Genomic DNA, 21,633 nt, shown 5'->3' on the forward strand with positions numbered 1-21,633 from the left:
TTATTTGTTTTTCATTGGTTCATGTTTTACAAGTGTAGTTATCACTAAAGATTTTAACAATGTTAAAAATTCAATTGTAACATGTTTTATCACCTGCTCGAAAGTGGAATTCATGCTCCATAAATTTTGCCAAAATTTTAACTACAAACCCAAAGAGAATAATCTTGGAGTCTAAGGCTCATAAATTGGCATTCATAAAGTGTTTGAAACACTGCACCAAAAGCCCCCAACCCCCCACCCCCAAATAAAATAACAAACCACAAAAAAAAAAAAAAGCAAACTTGAACAACTGTTCATGGTCCAGCCCAGCCCAACCCAATCTAAGTCGGGCTTGGACAAGATTTCAGGCCCACGGGCTTGGGCTTGGATTTAAAATATCAAGCCAGGCTTGGGCTTTCTTAAAAAACCTGGCCCAAGCCCGAATCCAATTTGATAACATATTATATAATAAAAAATATAAATACAATATATTTTTTCTTTACTTTTCTTCTCTTTTTTTCAAGTAATAACAAAATCTTTCATTAATTTTTAGGTTTTGAGGTCTTTTAATATAAATAAAATAATTTTTAATTGAATAAAAAGGAAAACAAATCCTTTTCTTTTTAAATTTCTGACCAAACTCAGGCTCAGGCTCTCGGGCCTGAACATATTCTCTTAATGTAGACAAAGCCCGGCCTGACCCAGCCTGTGAACAGGTCTCCTACACCTTAAAGCAAGAAACTTGAACCAATGATAAAACAATGCAGCATAATTAAATGTCAGCCCAAAAGCCAATCAAGGTTTTCAAACCATCCTCGACTTGGATAGTGGGACCTTTCAGCCCAATAACCGATCAAGGTACCGGTTCTGTTTCACCCCTGAACCACTATTTTCACCAAAACCCTTGGATTGATTAATGACCCACTGGTCCAGGCGGTCGAACCAGTGACTAGTTCAATACCTGTTTTGGAGCAAAAATTTATTCTAATTATTTTCTCTTAAAAATTAAAATGTCATGGAACGATCTGTTCAGACCGGATGATTGAAAATTGGTGGCCAAGGCAATTCCAATTTTGGGTCGGCTTTTAAAACATTGGATAAATAACATGTGACATCTTTAACCTGATGGATCGAAATTTTGATTTGACGTGCAGTAAATATTCAAAATACACTATAATCGAATTTTGGTTAATAAACTAAAAATAGATAAAAATCAATAAATGCAATTAATATCAGGCACCGGTAGGAGCCGTTTACTAACTTCTTAATTATGACGGATGCTTTTTAGACCCTTGCTACACAACATTTTAAGCTGCTTCTCACCTTGAATCTTGTCTCAAAGAAAACAACAGTGGAAGCAGAGTAAGTATCAAGTAATGTTGCAGAAAACCAAAATGTCAATCTAGAGTTTCAGAATCTAACCTACTCTAATACAACAAAACTTTGGGCGTCTTGTCTCATCTTTTACATAAATCAAATATAGAATGTGATTGAACTCCATATTCATGTTGTTTGTCAGTGGATTACGGGCTTGAGGGGATGTGCTCTCAGTTTCGATAGGTCTAGACTTGCATCAAGCTCTTCATCTAGTTCCCCCACGATACTTCTATTACAAGTCAAAGAGAGGGAACATGCACGAATACGTAAGATAATGCATGGTTAACAAATATCCAAACCATCAAAAAATGACCATTAAGAAGTCTTACATGTTATCACCCCTTATGATGTATAAGCCCAATACAAGTTGCTGAACGCCCTCCTGCAAAATGGGATAAAATACGAATTTGAGCTAGTAAAGAACAATTCTGAACTCAGACAATCTGAAAGAAAAATGGAGAAGGATAACTATGCATTGTCTTCTTAATTTGGTAATTCATGTAAAGTGCCATAATAAGTGCAAACAAAAAAGGCAGAATTAACATATTTTGTACACTAACAGCCACCTCAAGCAATGTTGTCAAGACTCGGACTGGTCAACCTGGGAACCAGAAAGCATTCTGGTTTTTAAAAGTCCCAGTTCTCATTTTTTTTTTTCTGAGAAACTGGTGGTACCTGTCAAAACCCAACAGAACTGTTGAAACCTAGTCAGGTTAGAACAATCCAACCGGTTTTCCACAACCGGCCCCGGATCATAAAATGGCTAGAAACTTTAAAATGAGTATAAGAATATTTGAACTTGAAACCTCTTAGATGCATTTGTTAGCTTTCAACCATTAACCCCTTATGTCCCTTGTGGTTATTTATTTTTCTTTTTAATGAATACATATTGATCAAACACGTATAAATACTGAATAAAATGCAAGTTGTAAGACTTGACCCAACAGTCAAACCATGCCACCAGCGGCAAGCATTCCAGATTTTTGTCTGGTCCAAGTCTTGAAACACTAACCTCAAGGTCTCGTCATTTAGTTATTTTGTAAAATAAAAGATGGCAACAGCACTTAAGATCTGTCAACTTGGATTCCCATACTCTCAGCACATTAGAGCAAGAAATAGCCAAGTTTATAAGTTTTAAATCATGTTGCGGGTGACAAATCACTTTTCTTATTCTGAAAAACTACTTAATAAAGATCCAGGTTGTGTTTCAGATGATGGTGACAGGTTATGAGGACATTTTCTTAGTCATTCTGCATAATATATTGGTAGGCCTTAACAAGAAACAACAAAATGCCTTCTTGCAAAAATAATAGATAAAGAAGGCACCAAAAAACATCATTCAAGGTATTCATAAGGATAAAAGTTAAATCAAGGACAAGTGTACAAACCGTTGTGGAGTAAACCCGTTCATGAGATTCGTCAAGGATAATATTTGTAGCTTGATCAAAACCTTTTAACACTCCCTGAGTGAAAGGAAATAAAAAAACAAAAACAAAAACAAAAGATCAATACGAATGTAACATTTCCAGTACATAATTCACCACTTTCTGGTGATTGTATCCTAAAACTTACCACTATATTGCGCCCATCATTTGTTATAACTGATATTTGTTCTGCATAAAGGAACACCAAGGTGAATAAATGGTGCGACTAGTAGATTTTACCAGCAATAAAAAAATTCCTTAAATTAACTTTTTTGGTAATACTAAAATAGGTATTAGATATGGCTCAAGCCAGTCATGATGGTCAAAACACAAACAGGGTTCAGAGAGATGGCAGGAGCAATAGTTTAGGGGATGGTTATACAAGTTCTGGTGAAGTCTACTGTTTATGACAATTGAGATTGTTTTCAAATATCATGATGTTGGAAGGAGGGAGAATTTCGTCAAACAAAGCCCCAATATCACCAGTGCAGGACTTGAATAAAAAGCAAATAATTACAAATGTAAAGCAGGGTTTAAACGAGAAACTAAGGATATTGAAGGAGTGTGGCTGACCAAAGGATGGAAGTGGGATGATTTGAGATGGGACTTTCTGTTTGGAGTGGTATTAGTGTATAACTAAGGTTTTGAAGAGTTATAACTATAGATGACAGTTTTTCATGGCTAAAAACCCCAATTAGAAAAGATGAAGTTGATATAAACATAGAAATAGATTGAATTATTTCTTTTCAGGGTTAATGATAAAAAAAAAATTGAATTATTGTAATCTACTGAAGAGAGAGCGTGAGAGAGAGAGAGAGAGAGAGAGGTGAACATAGGTGGTTACTTGGTTAGGTTTAGCTTCAAGTTCTAGGCTATCCATATAGATGAGCTCATCTTATAGATGCTAAGTAGCCTCCTCAATGGGATGACAGAGAGCCTGTGGCCCATCCTTAGTTGATCGCATCAACTTGATTATTTCTTAAAGAGTCACCTTCCACTAGCACATTGTTCTCCCCACCCTAAAAATCCCTTTTCATATAATCTTTTAGTTGACCAAGAACTTCCACTAGTAATAAGAAAAGGATGGAGAAAAAGGGTGTCACCCTGCCTGAACACTCTTTCGTAGGGAGATGCTCCTTTTTCTCATCAGCTTCCCATATTCTTCACATTGTTAGATTCAAACTCTTAGATTGCTTCTTGTGTCCCCAACACCTTGTCTTCCCTCTCTTGTAAATTGGGTAATTAGATTTTAGAAGAGGTTTAAGGGATCATGAAGCAAAGGAAGTGGTTGGATTGCAAGGAGTTTTCCACCTTGACGGAGGTTCTAATAAAAACCTGAGCTGTTGAGTGGGTCCTTTTTTTTGTGCTTTCTATCCTTGAAGTCATGTTCCCTCTTTCACATATTCAGGTGTTTCCATCCAAGGCAATTTGGTTGGGTACCACACCCAAAATCAAGATTATTTTTTGATAGGAAGTGTTTCTCTTAAAAATAAATATACCTACAGACGCTTCAGAGAAGACAACCCTTGTGGTCCTTGACACCTTGTCTATCCTAGATGTATCCTCTTCAAGACAAATGGTGAAACCATTTACCACTTGCTAATGTCCTGCTCCACAACCAATATAATTTGGGAGTACTGACTATTTGGTTTTAGGTGGACACCTGTTGGATATGAAAAGTCCATCCAAGTTCCCCCTGCCACTGCCACCGAAAGAGAGGTAAGATACTATGGAGGTGCCTCAGAGACACTGTCTTTTGAATTATATGGGAAGAAAGGAACACCAAAACTTTGAAGAAATACACTCTATAGAGAATGGTTGATTTGATCATAGTAAGAGTTTCATTGGATACAAACAAGGGAAGCATTCTCCCCTTTTAATGCTGATGACATCATGAGAGGATGTCAAGTAATATCTTTGTCTTCCATATCAAGAGCTATCATTCAAGAAGTTTAGAAACTATCAGCATCTTACAAAATCAAACTTAATTGTGGTTCCGTCCTTGCTAACCCGGCAAATTCTGGTATTGGAATTATATTATAAACACAGTAGTAAGCAGCTGAAATTCTTACAGGACTGGCACGAGTGAAATTTGTTCTCTCTAACTATCTTGAATTGCATTCTGTTTTACAAGGTATGGGATTAACTGTCTTTGGATTACGTAGAATTCGAAGTGGAAGGGGATTCAAAAGTTGCAATTGGGTAGCTAAATGTTGATGAGTCAGTTCCTTGGTTTTACACCCTTGATGTCCAGATTGAAAATCTTATGTTATACCCTTAGAATCCAGAAGTGGCTGGTAGACTTATATTGGGGGCTGACTTGGGTGGCAGAGTGCTTTACTAGAGCCACTATTATTATGTTTTCTTGTATGTAATTTTGACCTACTATCTGATTTCAACAAAGCATGCCAGTTTTCTTTAAATTGCAAAAAAAATTCCTGAACTATTACCAAAAGAAAGACCATCTAACTGATCCATTTACTCCCAAAAGCCACCTTAGATGAATGCCCCAATTCACATGGTCAAATCCCCTTCTTTTCAGCTTTAATATCATTGCTGCCTTACTTGCAACCAAAATTTATTCTAAGTGTTTGCTGAAAGGTTATAGCTGAAGTAGTAGAAGAGAGGTGAAGGCAAACAAGTGCTGAGAATGTCGAAATGAGTAACCGAGTCAACAGTACTATTATTTATAATAGATTACAATACAGTGTTACATGAAATGTCTGGAATGCCCCTGATTAGTGATGGGACACCCAGACTGCTCAAAACACTAAACAGACTTAGGCCCAATAACAAAGGCCCAGTACCTAACAGCTTAAAACCCAATACTAACATGTACACTTATCAGCCGAACCAACAATACATAAAAACGGTCAACTTAACACTCCCCCTCAAGCTAAGCATGGATGGCAGTCATGTTTAGCTTGCCAAGAAGGTACAAGAATTTTGTTGCAGCCAACCCTTTAGTCAGTACATCTGCAATTTGCATCTCGGATGGAGTATAAGGAATGCAGAGTTCTCCCGAGACTAATCTCTCTTTAACAAAATGTCAATCAATCTCAATATGTTTCGTCCTGTCATGTTGCACTGGGTTATTTGCAATGTTGATGGCAGCCTTGTTGTCACAGTACAGCCTAAGAGGACCCTCAGCTTTTATGCCAAGCTCACCAAGAAGGGTCCCAAGCCACAAAAGTTCAGCAACACCATGAGCCATAGCTCGATATTCAGCCTCCGCACTTGATCTAGCAACCACATTCTGCTTCTTACTTCGCCATGTGACCAGGTTCCCCCAACAAATGTACAATATCCTGAAATTGATTTTCTGTCCCCAGCAGAACCGGCCCAATATGCATCAATATAAGCTTCAATTTCAATTTTTTTGTGTTTTCTGAACAGAATTCCCTTTCCTAGGCAAGTCTTCAAGTACCTAAGAATCCTTTCAACTGCTCTCATATGAGGGATCTTTGGAGAGTGCATGAACTGACTGACAACATGCACAACATAAGCAATATCTGGTCAGGTGAGAGATAGATATATCAACTTCCCTATCAATTTTTTGTATCTCTCTTTATCATAATAGTCCTCCCCTACTGATTCCTGTAGACCATGGTTCAGTTCTATTGGAGTATCTGCTGGTCTACACACTATCATGTTTGTCTCTTCTAGGAGGTCAAGTACATACTTCCGCTGACATATATAGATCCCCTCTCTTGACCTAGCAATTTCAATCCCAAGAAAATATCTCAAATGGCCCAAGTCTTTGATCTCAAATTCATAAGCTAAAAACTCCTTTAGTCTTTTGATCTCTTCCAGGCCATTCCCAGTAATCACCATATCATCCACATAAACAATGAGTGTTGTAAGTTTGCCATCCTGTCTCCTTATGAACAAGGTATGGTCTGCACCACTCTGAGTGTACCCCACTTTCTTCATGGCCCCACAAAGCCTCTCAAACCATGCACAAGGAGACTGCTTTAGGCCATATAATGCTTTCCTCAGTTTACACACCTTTCTATCAAAGTCGTAGCCTGGTGGAGGGTCCATAAATACCTCTTCATGACGATCACCGTTTAGGATGGCATTCTTCACATCCAACTGATGGAGTTCCCATGAAAATTTTGTTGCTAATGACAGTAAAACCCGAATTGTGTTAAGCTTCGCTACTGGAGCAAAAGTTTCTTTGTAGTCAATCCCTTCTTTTAGAGTAAACCCCTTTGCCACAAGCCAGGTCTTATACCTTTCAATGGACCCGTCCTCCCTATGCTTTACAGTGAACACCCACTTGCACCCGACAATGCTCTTCCCTTCTGGCAAATCCACTAATTCCCAAGTCCTTGCTTTCATTAAAGATTTCATCTCTTCATTCATAGTTTCTTTCCACCTTGGGTCAGACACAGCCTCTGAGAACCTAGAAGGAACATGTACAGAGGAAAGAGCAGACACAAAGGAGTGATAGGATGGAGATAAATGTGAGCAAGAAACAAAATCAGCAATGGGGTGTCGAGTAGTACAAGAACAAATAGACTTACGAAAAGCAATAGGAAGATCCAAATAAGAAGTATGTGTGTTGGGATTACCTTGGATTGCGGAGACAGATTGATCCGAGTCCAACTGGTTGTTGTCATGAGTTTGAGGGCCCTTTTTTCTTCTATTGTATGTGATTCTTATATCTTTATGTTACCTACTAGAGCCCTACAAGAACGAATAGACTTACGAAGAGCAATAGGAAGATCCAAATCAGAAGTATGTGTGTTGGGATTACCTTGGATTGCGGAGACAGATTGATCCGAGTCCAACTGGTTGTTGTCATGAGTTTGAGGGCCCTTTTTTCTTTTATTGAAGGTGATTCTTGTATCTTTATGTTGCCTACTAGAGCCCTCAAGAACATCTGCAGTATCAGGAGAGGTCAAGCACAGTGGGAGCCTCACTAGGTTCACCCAAGATGCCACAACTAGGAGTAGAAGGAGAGAATGGAAGGCCCGAGGCAGATAGAGGAACAAAAAAGAAGGGAGAATAAGAATCATCTTCCATCCCACTAGTCTCCCCTTGAAGAGGATTCTGGGAAAACTGAAAGTAGGGTTGAGAATAAAAAAAGACCACATCTCTGGTGACATACTTTCTCTTGGTGACAGGATCATAACACTTGTAACCCTTTTGTGTAGAAGAGTACCCCAAAAAAATTCCTTTCGTAGCCCTAGGATCCAACTTGGTCTTCTTTGGATCCTTTACATGTATAAAACATACACAACCAAAGACCCTAGGAGGAAGAGGAAAGTCTAGAAGGGTTAGGACACAGAACAAAGAAAGGGGTTTTCATAACCAACACCTTAGATGGCATCCGATTTATCAGATATGATGCAGTAAGAACTGCTTGAGACCAGTAATGCTTAGGAACCTTGTGCTGGAATAGTAAGGCTCGAGTTGTCTCCAATAGATGTCTATTCTTGCGCTCAGCAACCCCATTCTGTTGAGGGGTATTAGAACAAGATGATTGATGTAGCATGCCAGCATCTTCCATGAACAAGTTCAAGAATTTTTCAAAATATTCAGCAGCATTATCTGACCGGAATTGCTTAATCTTCTTGTCAAATTGTGTTTCGATCATTTTGCAAAATGCCATGGTTATCCGTGGCACTTCATCTCGTCCTTTTAACAGGTAGATCCATGTGCATCGAGAGCAGTGATCAATAAAACTGATAAAGTAACGAAAGCCATCAATAGAAACAATAGGTGAAGGGCCCCAAACATCAGAATGAACCAAATCAAAAGGAGCTTGAATTTCATTATTGGAAATTGGATAAATAGCTCTACATTGTTTTGACAGTTGACATACTTCACAGACTAAACTCTGACTTTAAATGCCCTTAAACGATTCGGGAAACAATACTTCCAATGAAGAAAAAGGTAAATGACCTAGCCTAGCATGCCATAGATGCAACCTAGCTATTGACTCCACATTCTCCGGACCACTAGCAGCAGATGCTTGTAAGGTTGAACCGATGTCTGCATCAAAATAGTAGAGGCCTCCATACTCATGACCACTCCCAATCGTTCTCCTCGTCAATCTGTCCTGAAAGACACAATGAGTAGGAAAAAAGGTTATGCTACAATTCAAATTTTTGGTAAGTTTTGAAACAGACAAAAGATTTGAGGTAAGACTACGAACATGAAGAATTGATTTAAGAGAGAGGCCCTAGCTTAGGTCAACCACCCCTTTTCTAGAGATGGTGGAGAAAGACCCGTCAGCAACTCTCATCTTATCCTGACCAGACAACAAGTGATATGAAGAGAATAAGGAGGACATATGTGTCATGTGGTCAGTTGCACCGGAATCAATAACCCAAGAAGTAGAGTCAATATGAGGACTAGTTGCACTAAAGGCAGAGACTATACCTGATCTGGAAAGAGAGGTGGAAGTAAAAGAGTTATTCCTTAGCCGGGCTTACCTCTACCTCACCAGCAGTGAAGCCCAAGGTACTGGCTCCAGAGGAATTAGCTCGGCTAAGGACCTCTACCTCACCAGCAGTGAAGCCCATGGTACTGGCTCCAAAGGAATTAGCAACATGCCCCATGGAAGAAGAAGCCATTGTTGGTATACTCTGTGAGCTATCACCATTGTTACTAGTGACAAGGTTCCCACTTGCCGCTTGACCCTTCTGTTGCTTCTTGTCTTTTCTCAATGCAACTGGCTTCAGGTGAGGATACAGGAACCAACAATTTTCTTTTACATGTCTTTCACCTCCACAATGAGTGCACTTAAGATGCCTTTTGTCTAGATATTTGTTCCCCTTTTGATTTGTAGAAATCAGGGTTGAATGTTCTACAAATTGTTCAACTGGTTGCATCTGAGTGTCAACTTGCATCTCCTTTCTCCTGACCTCTTCATTCCGTACCAGATAATAAACATGATGTAACTCGGGCATTTCATCTCTTCCAAGAATTTGTGACCTTATGCCCTCATACACTGGGTCCAGGCCAACCAAGAACTTAAAGGCTCTGCTCTCTTCAATCTGCTTATCATGTTTCTCCTTGTCCCTGGCATTCTCCCAATCCAGAATCAAGTGATGATCAAGTTCTTCCCACAGTCCTTCCAGAGTTGCAAAATATGTTGCAACTGTCATATCCCCTTGCCTTAAAGCAGCAATGTCTTGGTTCAACCTGTAAATTCTAGCATTGTTTTTCTTTTGTCCATAGGTTTTTGACACTTCTTCCCAAATCTTAGCTGTTGCAGGAAAGTGTTGAACAGTCCTGGCAACTCATGGAGTCATAGAAGCAAGTAGCTAGGACATAATTGTGGCATTCTCCTTGTGCCACACTGCACACTCCACACTGCCAACTTTGGGTTCCTTCTTCTTCCCATCTAAATAACATGTGAGTTCACGGGAAGTAATAAAAAGCATTGCAAAAACAGACCACTCCCTGAAGTTGTATTCATCCAGCAACACACTTGTAATCTGCAAGCTGTGCAAATTCGGGTTCTCCAAATTTGAAGACCTCCCACCAGGTCTGTTATCCCTAGAAGAGACCTCTCCGGATATTGAAGACATCTTGGTTGCAGATTGTGTAGATAACACTGTTTCAAACTAGCCGAAGTGGTCACAGTTCTGAAGTGGACCAATTACAGCAGTAAGAAGAATTCTGTGAGCTAGTAACCGACCTGAAACTGAGAGCTCTCCACCACTGCACTATGTAGACTTCTCTTGGGCTTCGACTTCTGCTACTGTAGAGAGTGCTCACCCCTACGACCAATACTAGGACTGCTGAAATCAGTCCTCAACCTAGGTCTGTCCTATACAGACCTCTCTTAGTAGCCGAATAGCTACAAACTACTAGAAGCAGTCTAGTAGGACATCAACTTCTGGGTCTTACTTCCCTTGTGCCCTACAACCAAGGGAAACCCTAAGTTCGAACCTTGTTTTCTTCTACGACAACCACCTTAGGGTTTCTCCGCAGCAACCAGGATAAAAAAGAGAGAGAGAGAGAGAGAAAGCAAGAGAGAAGAGTTGGTGTCGGCTGTAACCAGAAGATCGCTCAATGCTCTAATACCATGTTTGCTGAAAGGTTATAGCTGAAGTAGTAGAAGAGAGGTGAAGGCAAACAAGTGTTGAGAATGTCGAACTGAGTAACCCAGTCGATAGTACTATTATTTATAGTAGATCACAATCCAGTGTTACATGAAATGTATGGAATGCCCCTGATTAGTGATGGGACACCCAGACTGCTTAAAACACTAAACAGACTTAGGCCCAATAACAAAGGCCCGGTACCTAACAGCTTAAAACTCAATACTAACTAACATGTACACTTATCAGCCGAACCAACAATACATAAAAACAGTCAACTTAACACTAAGATTCGTTTTCCTTCACAAAAGTACCTTAAAGTTGGGACACTGCAATCTCCAATGCTTCCCTTGGTATTAGACATTGGTAATGATCCTACTCATCAAAATAACTGAGCAGCAATGATTGGGTATGAGGCACCCCGAATCCTAGAGATCTAGGAAATCAGTGTCAGATTTATCCCTTAAATAATCCTCCTCTACTATAAAATTCCTTAACTGCATTCATCAGATCCCAAAGGATCACCTCCCAACATTCATGATATAAGACCAAAGTGAACCTATCAGGTCTGGTGCCTTGTAGATTTCAGAGATGGCTGCCCTCACCACCTTCCTTACAAATGGCCTCACCAATTACATATTCTAAGATCCTATCCCAATTGGACCCTCTAAAAACTCTTTGAGCTTCAACCCCCACTATTTTCACATGTCTATTTCTTCATAAAACATGAAAACCAATCATTTATATACCATTTGCAACCACAGCATCATTCCTTCAACTTAATCTACATAAACTCTAGCTTCCTTCCCACCCTTTGTTCTCTATTTGGATTTGGAGGACCAAAATGTAAAAGGACCACACACCCCTTAAACCAGTGGGTTTTGAATGACTAAATGCACCCCCCCCCCCACCCCACAAAAAAAAAAAAAAGCTTTCAAATGTCTGTCAATGGACAACCTCGTGACAGGGCAGATATTTTTATCAAACCTGTCCATACATTTTGAGGTGCAAGAGATACGCAAAACTCTCCCTATGGACCCATTTCCTCAATATGATTGGCACTAGAAGGTGGTTCCCAGTAACTTTCAAGGAAGCCTTTGAATGGTTGCATGCAAGGAAGTTAAGCCACAAAGAAATGCAAAGGTTTTCAACATCAAATCCTTTTTGTGAAGACTGTTTGGTTGAACTAGCTCGCAAGGTGTCCTCTTTGGCCTTCATCTACAAACAGTTCAGGGAAGTACCCTATTCCTAGTTATTTGTTTCTTATACATGGTATATGCCATATCTATAAAACCATGTAAGATATTATGTCTTATGTGGATGCCTATTGTCTGGCTGCCATGGTATAGCATCTTATTATACATGGGTGAATTGTATATGGCTTTACCTTTTGATATAGTAATACAATCACAATTTACCTTTTTCAGGGAAAACCAAGCCACTGTTTTAGGGTTTTACTCAGCCCTATTTTGCAGCCAAACAACAACATCTGAAAAAGTGGTGGAAAGTGGAAAACTCCCTCTTCCACATTTGATCTGGATTTGGCAGGCATAAATATAAACATCGGGTGCAAATATCCTACTCATCCCTCTATTGATGGATAGCCCATTGCCAGCAGATATGAAATGAATGTTAAGAGTTTAAGCTAGAAATAGAAGAGATCAGTGAGAGTTCACATACGATCCACAAGAGACTCTAATCCAGGCCCACTTGACATTGTTCAGCTCTCTTTCACAAACTGACTAACACACCCGAATAATTTTTGCTGCAGAAGAAATGAAACAATCCTGGTCAGATCCAACTGCATATCTAAAGCATTATGAACCAGAAGAACTGTAAGCATGCTGATAACTAGGCATTAGTCAATACTATGATAACAAGTATAAAATGTTAGAACAGCAAGCTAAAATAATGCAATGCATTACAAGGAAAACAGATGCTTTCATCAAGAAACTGTTCAGTCTCCAGAGCTCCTTGAAGGACTTGCTAAAAATCAACAGAAACAAACACATGGCACAACAATATACATTTTTATTGGTACACCACAAAAAATATTCTTTCCTACATGGTAGCTAAAGGCACTATGAGGTTTGATGCATAAGCATAAATAAAATATGGTTGTACCCAAGGTTTTAAGAGCTAAAGGTGAAAGTGAAGTGGTTAGGTCTACAGAGACTAAGCATAGGCCTTAAGGTGTTTCAATAGGTAGGCATTAAAAAATCACAATTATCATAACCTGTAAACAACAAAAGGCATAAAAAAAAAATGTAGCCAAATTGCTAACGCAGTCTTGTAGCTAAGTTGGTAGACTAGTGATCTAAGGACAAGCATTTGTGCTTTCGAGCCCCTACAGTATTGTTTTTCTAAACATATAAAAACAATGCTACAATCAGAACAAATAAAGAACAATCCATCAGGTTCCAGAATCTAAAAGAAAATAAGAACATAAATTTCAGTGATATGATCAAAATAACAACTTATTCTAATATATATGAAAAATAAATTTATTATATGGTTTGACATTCTCAGAGAATCTCGTAAATCCAATATAAAGACTGATGCGAAATGGAAAAACAAAACGGTGGAAGTTGCCTTTTTTGATTGATAGGCATCTGCTTTTGTTTAGAAAAACAAAATCACGAATATTGGAAATCACCAAACCCCACCCCAAAAAATAAATAAATATGTATTTTCTTCTAATTTATCTTTTGATTCCTTTTCTTTTTGTTAAAGAAAAAAAAATTCTTATTGATTTTTGCTGTGGCAGTTATTCTTGTATTGAAAAACAAAACCATTCACATTGACCACCACCCCCTTAATTTTGCTTGCAAAGATCCAAAGATACCCTATATCATGCTAGAAAGTGATCCTTTATTTTTTTGAAAGAAGGTAATGTATGATTGTATTAATATACGGTCCTGTGTACAAAGAGAAGCTGTACAAAATGAAGGACCTCAAAAAAATATGATCAGATATACTATCTCTAAAATCATTATGTATAGACATCCAACTTCTCAAAACCTCTATTGCCAAGTTAATGGCCTCAGCTTCAGTAGTAGATTTTTCCTCAAAAATCCTGTTGTTCCTTTCTGACACCACAGCCCACATAACTGCCAGAGGGATGGAAGCCCAGCATAACTTTCCTTTCTTTGACAGCCCCTGAATATGCCACTCCTCTAGCAGAGCTCTAAATGAGGCTGGCATGCACCAGCTTAGATTCAGGGATTTGCAGAAGTGTGACCATACTGCAGAACTAAACTTGCAATGAAGGAAGAGATGCCCATAGGATTCCATTTGCATATTGCAAAAACAGCACCTCCAATCTGGCAGATTAAGACCTTTATTAAGCAGCATTTCTTTGGATAGACACCTCTCCAGCGCTGCCACCCAAACAAAAACTTGATTTTTGGAGGAGCCAAGTTCCCCCAAGTGGCCTTGCTGGGAAAGGGGGCTTCAGTCCTTCCCACCATAAAATTGTACAAGGATTTGACTGTGAATTCTCCAGATTTTGACCATTTCCAGACTGTTGAATCATGCTCTTGAAAACTTAGCTGTTGGTCTTGTAACAGATTAAGAAAATCTGCCATCTGCTGAATTTCCCAATCATTGAAACTTCTCCTAAAGAGAGGAACCCAGCATAGCCTGCCTTCCTGGAGACACAGAGAATAGGCCACTAAGGCTTCCTTATCTACAGCCACATTATACAGGGCCGGGAATAGCTCTTTTAGGGTGTTGTCACCAGCCCACTGGTCTAACCAGAACCTGGTTTTTCTTCCATCTCCCACTTTAAATTTAACACCACTGCTGAACTGCCTGTAAGCCTTACAAATTCCTTTCCACACCCCACAACCATAGGTGTCAGAGGGAATACCAGCACCACATCCATTGTTCCTTAAGCCATATCCTCAATCACCTTCCTCCAGAGTTTGTTTGGTTCTGATGAAAATCTCCACAGCCAACTTCCCAATAGGGCAAGGTTGAAAAGCTTAAGGTTTCTAATTCCAAGCCCGCCTTGGGTAGGGTTTGCAGATTTGCTTCCAGCTCACTAAATGATACTTGCGAGAATCATTCCAGCCTTTCCAAAGAAAATTTATCATCTTTTTTCCCATTTCCTTTGCTACCTCTGAGGGAATGGGGAATAGGCTCATAAAGTAGGTTGGAAGGCTAGCTAGCACACTTTTGATGAGTGTGACCTTACCACCTTTAGAGAGATACCTTGCCTTCCAAGAAGCCAATTTTTGGTCCATCCTTTCTAGCACTGGAGTCCAAATTGCTTTGGAGATACATTTAGCTCCAAGGGGTAGACCTAAATAAGTTGTAGGCAGACTACCCACTTTACATCCCAATATATCAGTCAAATTTTGAACGTTAGGCACTTCTCCTACAAATAATAGTTCACTCTTAGTTAGGTTCACCTTCAGTCCTGAAATTATCTCAAACCAAAATAGTAGATACTTCAGATTAAGGATTTTGTCCTCTGAAGTACTGCAGAAAAGGAGAATAGCATCTACATATTGTAGGATGGGGATTTTTGTTCCATTAGGACTTACTACAAAACCCTCTAGAAGATTCAGTTCTGAGGCCCTGTCTACCAACTTGCTAAGACCTTCCATCACTAAGAGGAAGAGCAACGGAGATAGAGGGTCTCCTTATCTCATCCCTTTTGAGCTTTTGAAATTTCCTTTTGCTGACCCATTTAGCAAGATTGAAAACCTTGGAGTAGAAACACAGACTTTTATCCAATTTCTCCACTTTGATCCAAAGTGCATTCTTTCCATCATATAGTCTAAAAAAGCCCAGTTTACATGATCATAGGCTTTTTCTAAGTCTAATTTGCAAACCAGCCCGGTTTTTCCACTTCTCTTCCTTGAGTCAATTAACTCATTGGCTATAAGAACTCCATCATGGATTTGTTTGTTGTGGACAAAAGCGCCTTGGAAGCTAGAAACCAAAGAATCCATTACTCCTCTTAGTCTAGTTGCCAGAATTTTGGCTAGTATTTTGTACATACTACCAATTAGACTTATTGGCCTGAAATCCTTCAACTCTTTAGCTCCTTTTTTCTTAGGTATTAGAGATAAGAAAGTGGCATTTAAACTTCTCTCCAGAGCAGCTGACTCATGAAAACCTTCTAATACCTTTAGCATATCTGCTTTAATTAAATTCCAGAACAACTTCAAGAAGAGAATAGAAAACCCATCTGGCCCTGGAGCCATTTCCCCTTCCAAGCTGTTAATGGCCTCTCCTTTACCTTTTCTTCTAAGAAGGGCTTTTCTAACTGCAAATCCTGCTGATCTGAGAGTAGCCCGAACAGTAGACCATTCAGCTTTGGTCTAATCCTACAAGGGTCACTGAAGAGCTTTTTAAAGTAGCTTTCAAAGGCTTCAGCAATGTCCTTCTCATGAAACACAGTCCTCTCCCCCAGCTCCAAATGATCTATTGAGTTGACTCTTCTTCTAGCATTGGCCACTTTGTGAAAGAAAGCTGTATTACTATCACCAGCTTTCAGCCACACTGCCCTTGCTCTTTGCCTCCATTTGATTTCATTTTGGTAGGTTAGTGAGTCATAATCTTTTTTTTGCCCCTGCTCTTTTCCTTCTATTAGCTTCATCCAGAGGACCTGCTTCCTCCTGCGCATCTAACTGCAATTACAAATACATTATTTCCTCTTTTCCTCATCCTTCTTTGATCTTTCCTTCTGCCAAATCTTTAATTTAGATTCCAGCCGTTGTAGTGTTTTGAAAAATACATGGCTGGCTGTGCCTTCAAAGGAGGCTTCAGCCCACCACTGTTGAATACTTGACCCCAAGTCCTCTGAGTCCAGCCAACAGTGTTCAAGTCTGAAAGAAGGTTTTTTTCTCAAACCACCAGTATCTAACAGTATTAGAATGTGATCAGAAACAACCCTTGGAAGAGCTTCTTGTTTCGAGTTGGAAAAGGCCTCTTCCCATTCTGGAGAAATCAAGAACCTATCTAACCTTACTAGAGAGGGATTGTCTTGATTATTGGTCCAGGTATATTTTGCACCAGACAGTGGTATATTAATTAAATCCCAATTCTGGATAAATTCCTTAAAAACCTTCATGCCTCTATTAACCCTTGTGCATCCTTTCTTGTCTTCTGGGTTGATAATGGTGTGGAAGTCCCCCCTATCACACAAGGTTCCCATGCTCTTCTAACTGAATTTAGCTCTTCCCAAAAAGCATCTTTCAGACAAGAGTCCACAAGTCCGTACATCCCTATAACCATGGTTTTCAAAACCGGACCGGACGGTCGGACCAGAAAAACCGGAAACCAGTCAGGTGACTGGATTTTCCCACAAAACCGGATTTATAAATTCATTATTTTTTGTGTGAGAACTAAGAATTTAACACCTAACATGGACTTGTTTGGGCTTGCCTCGAGGGGCATGACACAAAGGTGGCTCATAGAATCAGGAATGTAATATGTTTTACATTACATTAGCTACCTGAAGTAATGCAATTGAGTGAAAAAAGAGATTAGAGGTTTTACATGCTTGAAAATGTTTTATATGTTTGATTTTATTTTTAAATCCTCCTTTGAATATGCTTTACATCTTATGTTTATGTATTTTAATTTTAGATAATAGGTTTTATAAAACATTTCTTTTAAAATTTAAGTTTATATTTTTTATTAATATTATGTTGAATATTTTTTGCATTTTTTGAATTTTCTGACATTTTTTAATTTTTCTGGCATTTTTTTGTATTTATGCGCCTTGCTTCAAAAAGGCGTTCGCCTTGCCTTGCACCTCAAGCACAAATTGACCTCTGCGCTTTTTTTGCGCCTTGCGCTTTTAAAACACAGATACCCCCAACAGTATTTACTGTTGGAATTTCAAGCCAATCACAACAGCCAAAACCCCAAATGCTCCTCACCGCTCTGAAGGTCAACTTCTGCAGTTTTGTCTCTTGCAGTAATAGGAAATCGAGTTTTTTGTTTTTTAAGAAACCACTTATAACCAATCTTCTTATGCCTGAGCAGAGACCTCTAACATTCCAGGATAAAACTTTAATCATTTCCATTTCTTAACTTCTTGACCTTTTATCGTTTCGTCTCGAACCCCCAACATTGTCATTTAATCCCTAGGCCAGCCTCAACAGTTCTTTCAACTGCCTTCGGTTTTTCTTACCTTTTTCCACTAAAAACCCATTTTCAAATTTCAATTGCAACTAGCAGGGCTTTTGTTTCCTCTTCTAGCCCCTTGAAAGACACCCTTAAAAACTCCCCAAAGCTTAAAAATTTAGAAAGAAGCCAATTAGAAATTTCATTCTCTTCAACATACCTCATTTTCACCTGAAGCGAATGGGTCTGTGGAACTCCTTCAGCGGGAAAGCTTCCTCTACGTCGTCTTCCTCTAAGGTTGAGACAACTAGTGCCAAACCTTCCTGCATCTCCGTCCCTGTTAATGAGCTTCTTCTCGGTTCTTATAATCCTCCGACCACTTCTGCAAAGGACTTCATTTGGATGAGGACCCTTGGACCTACTGAGCTTTCTCCTTCTTTTGGAATCTCCCTGGACTTCCTTTCTACCTCAAGCAAGCACCCCTTACCTACAAAATCACTGTTGAAAAGAGGTATGATGCTTTTATCACTATTACAACAAGAATCTATTCTCTAACTCTCCCGATGACTCGATCCTTCTCCGCCATCTGCGAACTCTTCACTCTCTGAGGAGGCAAACATCAAGTCGCCTTCTTGGGCTGATGCTTCTTCTTTTCCTTTGGAGAAGTTGGGACCGGGCTTCTTTCGAAAAGATTTAGCTGGGTGAGCCTAGGTTACAAAGTGGGACGGCCTTTCTATTAAGGTCGTGTGCTACTAGGCCCATCTCTTTTGAATTCACTTGGTTTTGAATTCTATCCACCACCGCCTCAGCCAACCTATCAACAAATGCCACATCAGCCTCCTTAAAATTTAGGAAATTTAAATTTTGAAACCGCCTTGCCCTTGAGCCCTTTCCCACCTCACCCTCAGCTCTATCTTGGCGGTAGGATTTCTTTGGAAACCTATGGCTGGGATTTTATCTTCTTCTTTTCCTATTCTCCACTTTCTTCCAACCTTCTTCCTCCTGACCTCTAACAGATTGTGGACTCGCAGGGTGGTCGTCAGAGTGAGCTTTGGGGAAGATCACCAACCCTCCTTTCTCGGTAGTCTCCATTGCCGACCAAAACTCTCCTTCAGCCAACACACTGGCTAACACTCGAGAGATGAAATCCTTGCCGATTGGAATAGCATCATTATAATTCGTCAAAACCACCATTCTTTCTGATTTGATCTTCGACCAAATCGTGACTGTGTACATCACTTCGCCTACCACTATGTTAGCCGAACGAGGGGGTAAACCCACCCGACAAACCTTCAACCGCATACATTCAAAGGACTCCCTATACTTCTTTGAATCGTCTACTTCCAGAAAACTACCACAAAGGTCGCTAATGATCCTACCAATTTCGTTGCTCCACAAATGTAAAGGAAATCCAAATACTCTAACCCAAAAATGGTCTGGAACCTCTTCTTTCTTCCACCAAACAAAACTCCCATCGATTCCAACTAAGGTTCAAGATGTAGCAAGGCTCCTTTGAAACACCTCGAACCCGTATTTAGAACTCTCCGAGCTTCTTCCTCTGAGGGTAGGAAGAACACCCATCTCTCACTGCCAAGACATCTCACATCGACCCCCTGCGAGCAGTTCTAGACTCTTGAAGACCACTTTCGAATACCCTCTAGCTCGAATCCTTTCCAATTGAAACTTCCTACCAGGCAAGATTGTAGGAAGACCGATCTCTCCGTCGTGCTTTCACTATCCAGATCCAGAAAGAAGGATCTGGAGTTCGCTTTAACAGAGATCTTCCCATGAGCTGGCCATTGCAGAAAGTGTGAACTTCTCGCATCTTGTCTACCCTCTCCCCTAGGTTATTTTGACAGCCGCCCTTAAATGGGCGGTGGCCCCTCTTAAACCGAATACCTCAAAAATCGGCAGTTACCTCCGGCGATTCCCCTCAAGTTTTCATGGCAAGAACATCATGCAAACAAGTTGATCATCTTGTTGTAGATACAAGTCTACAAAAGCAAATTCTATTGTGGATACAATTCTACAAAAGCAAGAACACCTATCATAACTTTTACGACACCCAGTAGTTGAGTGGATATTGTGAGCATAAGGCACATCCGATATTACTAGCAACTGATATTGCTGAAAGTCCAGACCTTTGCTAGGTCATTTTGTTCCATGGAAATGTAAAAGTAAGTTGGTACTTTTACTTTTTAGTTCAATGCAGAACTTTAACAAGCAAAGTACACGCACAGGAGCATTTCGAATACATTCATGAATTAATAAGTAAATTAGCTTACTTTGCAATCAGAAAACAAACTTTCTTCTACCCAACTATCGAGGAAATCCGGATGCTGCTTTTCGTACTAGAAAAATAAAGAAGATAAGGCAAGCAAAGCCCCTGTTTTGATCATAGAGAACAGAGGAAGAATATGAAGGGAAGAACAGAGTTACCCTATTCTCATTTTATAGAACAAAAAAGAAAGAGGAAGACGAAAGGGGGCGGGGACGAAAAACCCAGCTTTGTCTTACAGATAAGAGGAAGAGGAAGAAACACCAACCGGCCCAACCCTTTTGTCGGAGCTGTGTTGAAGTTGTTCTTATCCAGTCTCAACTCTCAACTCACACGATCAAACCAACCCTAGGTCAGTCCTTAGTCTTCTCCTCCTCTTCTGTTACGACCTTTACGAGTGCAAGTCGGCACGGGGTACCTGACTTAAAGAATTCATAATCAGAGTGCATTCGACCCCATTCAAATTGCAGTTACATGCTGTACCAGCTCTTATCGTAAAACCCTAGCTCTCTGCGTGTCAGCGAGACGTGGAAGCTTCCTAATCAAACCAGGCAACACGGATTTACAAATGTGCCCTTACCAAAAGTCCAAAACCCCTCTTATGCTTCTACTTGACTACATCCCTCCAAGCCCTCGTAATCTTTTACTATCCTCTCCAAAAACAAAAAAAAACGTAAATTTGTTTGCTTATTCTTCTTAGAAAATCATCTTATATCATATAAACTACTGAAATATCATTAAGTTGTGGCCCCATTTGCTCTTTGAGAAGTTATTTATCGGAATAAATGCATTTATTTATGTTGTTTTATTTTTCAGGTAAATAATACAATGAAGGTTTTAGGCTTTTAGCTATAAAAGGCTATTATTAAAAGGGATAATTTTGTTTCATCCAAATAATTACCCACCTCATAAATAGTGATACCAGAAAAAACAAACAAATATTCCATAGATCCCACACAAATCTAAAAAAACATAAATATCTTGATCAAATGGGAACCAAAACCCCATTAACTAATTTCCCATCTTCTCAAAATCAAAAAAAAAGGAACGATCCTTATATGTATAACCACCTGAGTGTGAAATTACATGATGTTTAAGATGTATGATGAGAATCATGTTGTATGTTATTGATATAACAAAACAAATCATGCTGCAAATGGATTGGATCCAATCAGAATACTTGAGGCCCAAATTTGATTTGGAAATGAGACTAAGGTTCAAAAAGTATGAATAGGATACTTCTTATATACAAGTATGTAATAATCTTATCATCTTGGAGTTACCGAAAAGATAATATATATATTAACGCCTAACCACATTTAAACGTCAATAACCGGGGTAGAGACTAGAGATGCTCTGGTTCAATTGCTGATATCCCATATACAAGTTTGCATCTTGTGACCTTCTATATCTTGCTTTGTGGTTG

General features: G+C 39.4%; 1 protein-coding gene across 4 annotated transcripts; it reads right to left on the bottom strand.

Annotated features, from left to right (window-relative positions):
- Positions 1-1,200: 1,200 nt before the first annotated feature.
- LOC148854701 (sm-like protein LSM8) lies at positions 1,201-20,937 on the bottom strand. Of its 4 annotated transcripts, none has more exons than XM_088982704.1 (7): positions 20,447-20,937; positions 20,215-20,315; positions 12,524-12,608; positions 2,929-2,969; positions 2,745-2,819; positions 1,686-1,738; positions 1,201-1,585 (listed from the first exon to the last, which is right to left on the bottom strand). In XM_088982704.1, exons 3-7 carry the CDS (start codon positions 12,558-12,560, stop codon positions 1,495-1,497), a joined length of 297 nt encoding a protein of 98 aa, XP_088838830.1. In that variant the 5' UTR covers positions 12,561-12,608; positions 20,215-20,315; positions 20,447-20,937; the 3' UTR covers positions 1,201-1,494. The 4 variants fall into 4 exon arrangements, with proteins under 4 accessions (XP_088838830.1, XP_088838831.1, XP_088838827.1 ...); XM_088982705.1 differs by having other exon boundaries at positions 20,476-20,892; XM_088982701.1 differs by lacking the exon at positions 20,215-20,315 and having other exon boundaries at positions 20,476-20,886.
- Between the last annotated feature and the right edge of the window lie 696 nt (positions 20,938-21,633).

This window comes from Nelumbo lutea, chromosome 4, assembly GCF_056320005.1.
Source record: "Nelumbo lutea isolate HS-2025 chromosome 4, American lotus-T2T, whole genome shotgun sequence".
NCBI lineage: Eukaryota > Viridiplantae > Streptophyta > Magnoliopsida > Proteales > Nelumbonaceae > Nelumbo > Nelumbo lutea.

What these genes read in the sequence shown, in the direction of transcription:
- LOC148854701 (XM_088982704.1), bottom strand. Translation starts at nt 12,560, where the DNA reads ATGTCAAGTGGGCCTGGATTAGAGTCTCTTGTGGATC. An exon ending in AACGGGTTTACTCCACAACG is followed by an intron (nt 1,739 to 2,744) that starts GTTTGTACACTT and finishes CCCATTTTGCAG; the next exon opens with GAGGGCGTTCAGCAACTTGT. An exon ending in ATCATAAGGGGTGATAACAT is followed by an intron (nt 1,586 to 1,685) that starts GTAAGACTTCTT and finishes GACTTGTAATAG; the next exon opens with AAGTATCGTGGGGGAACTAG.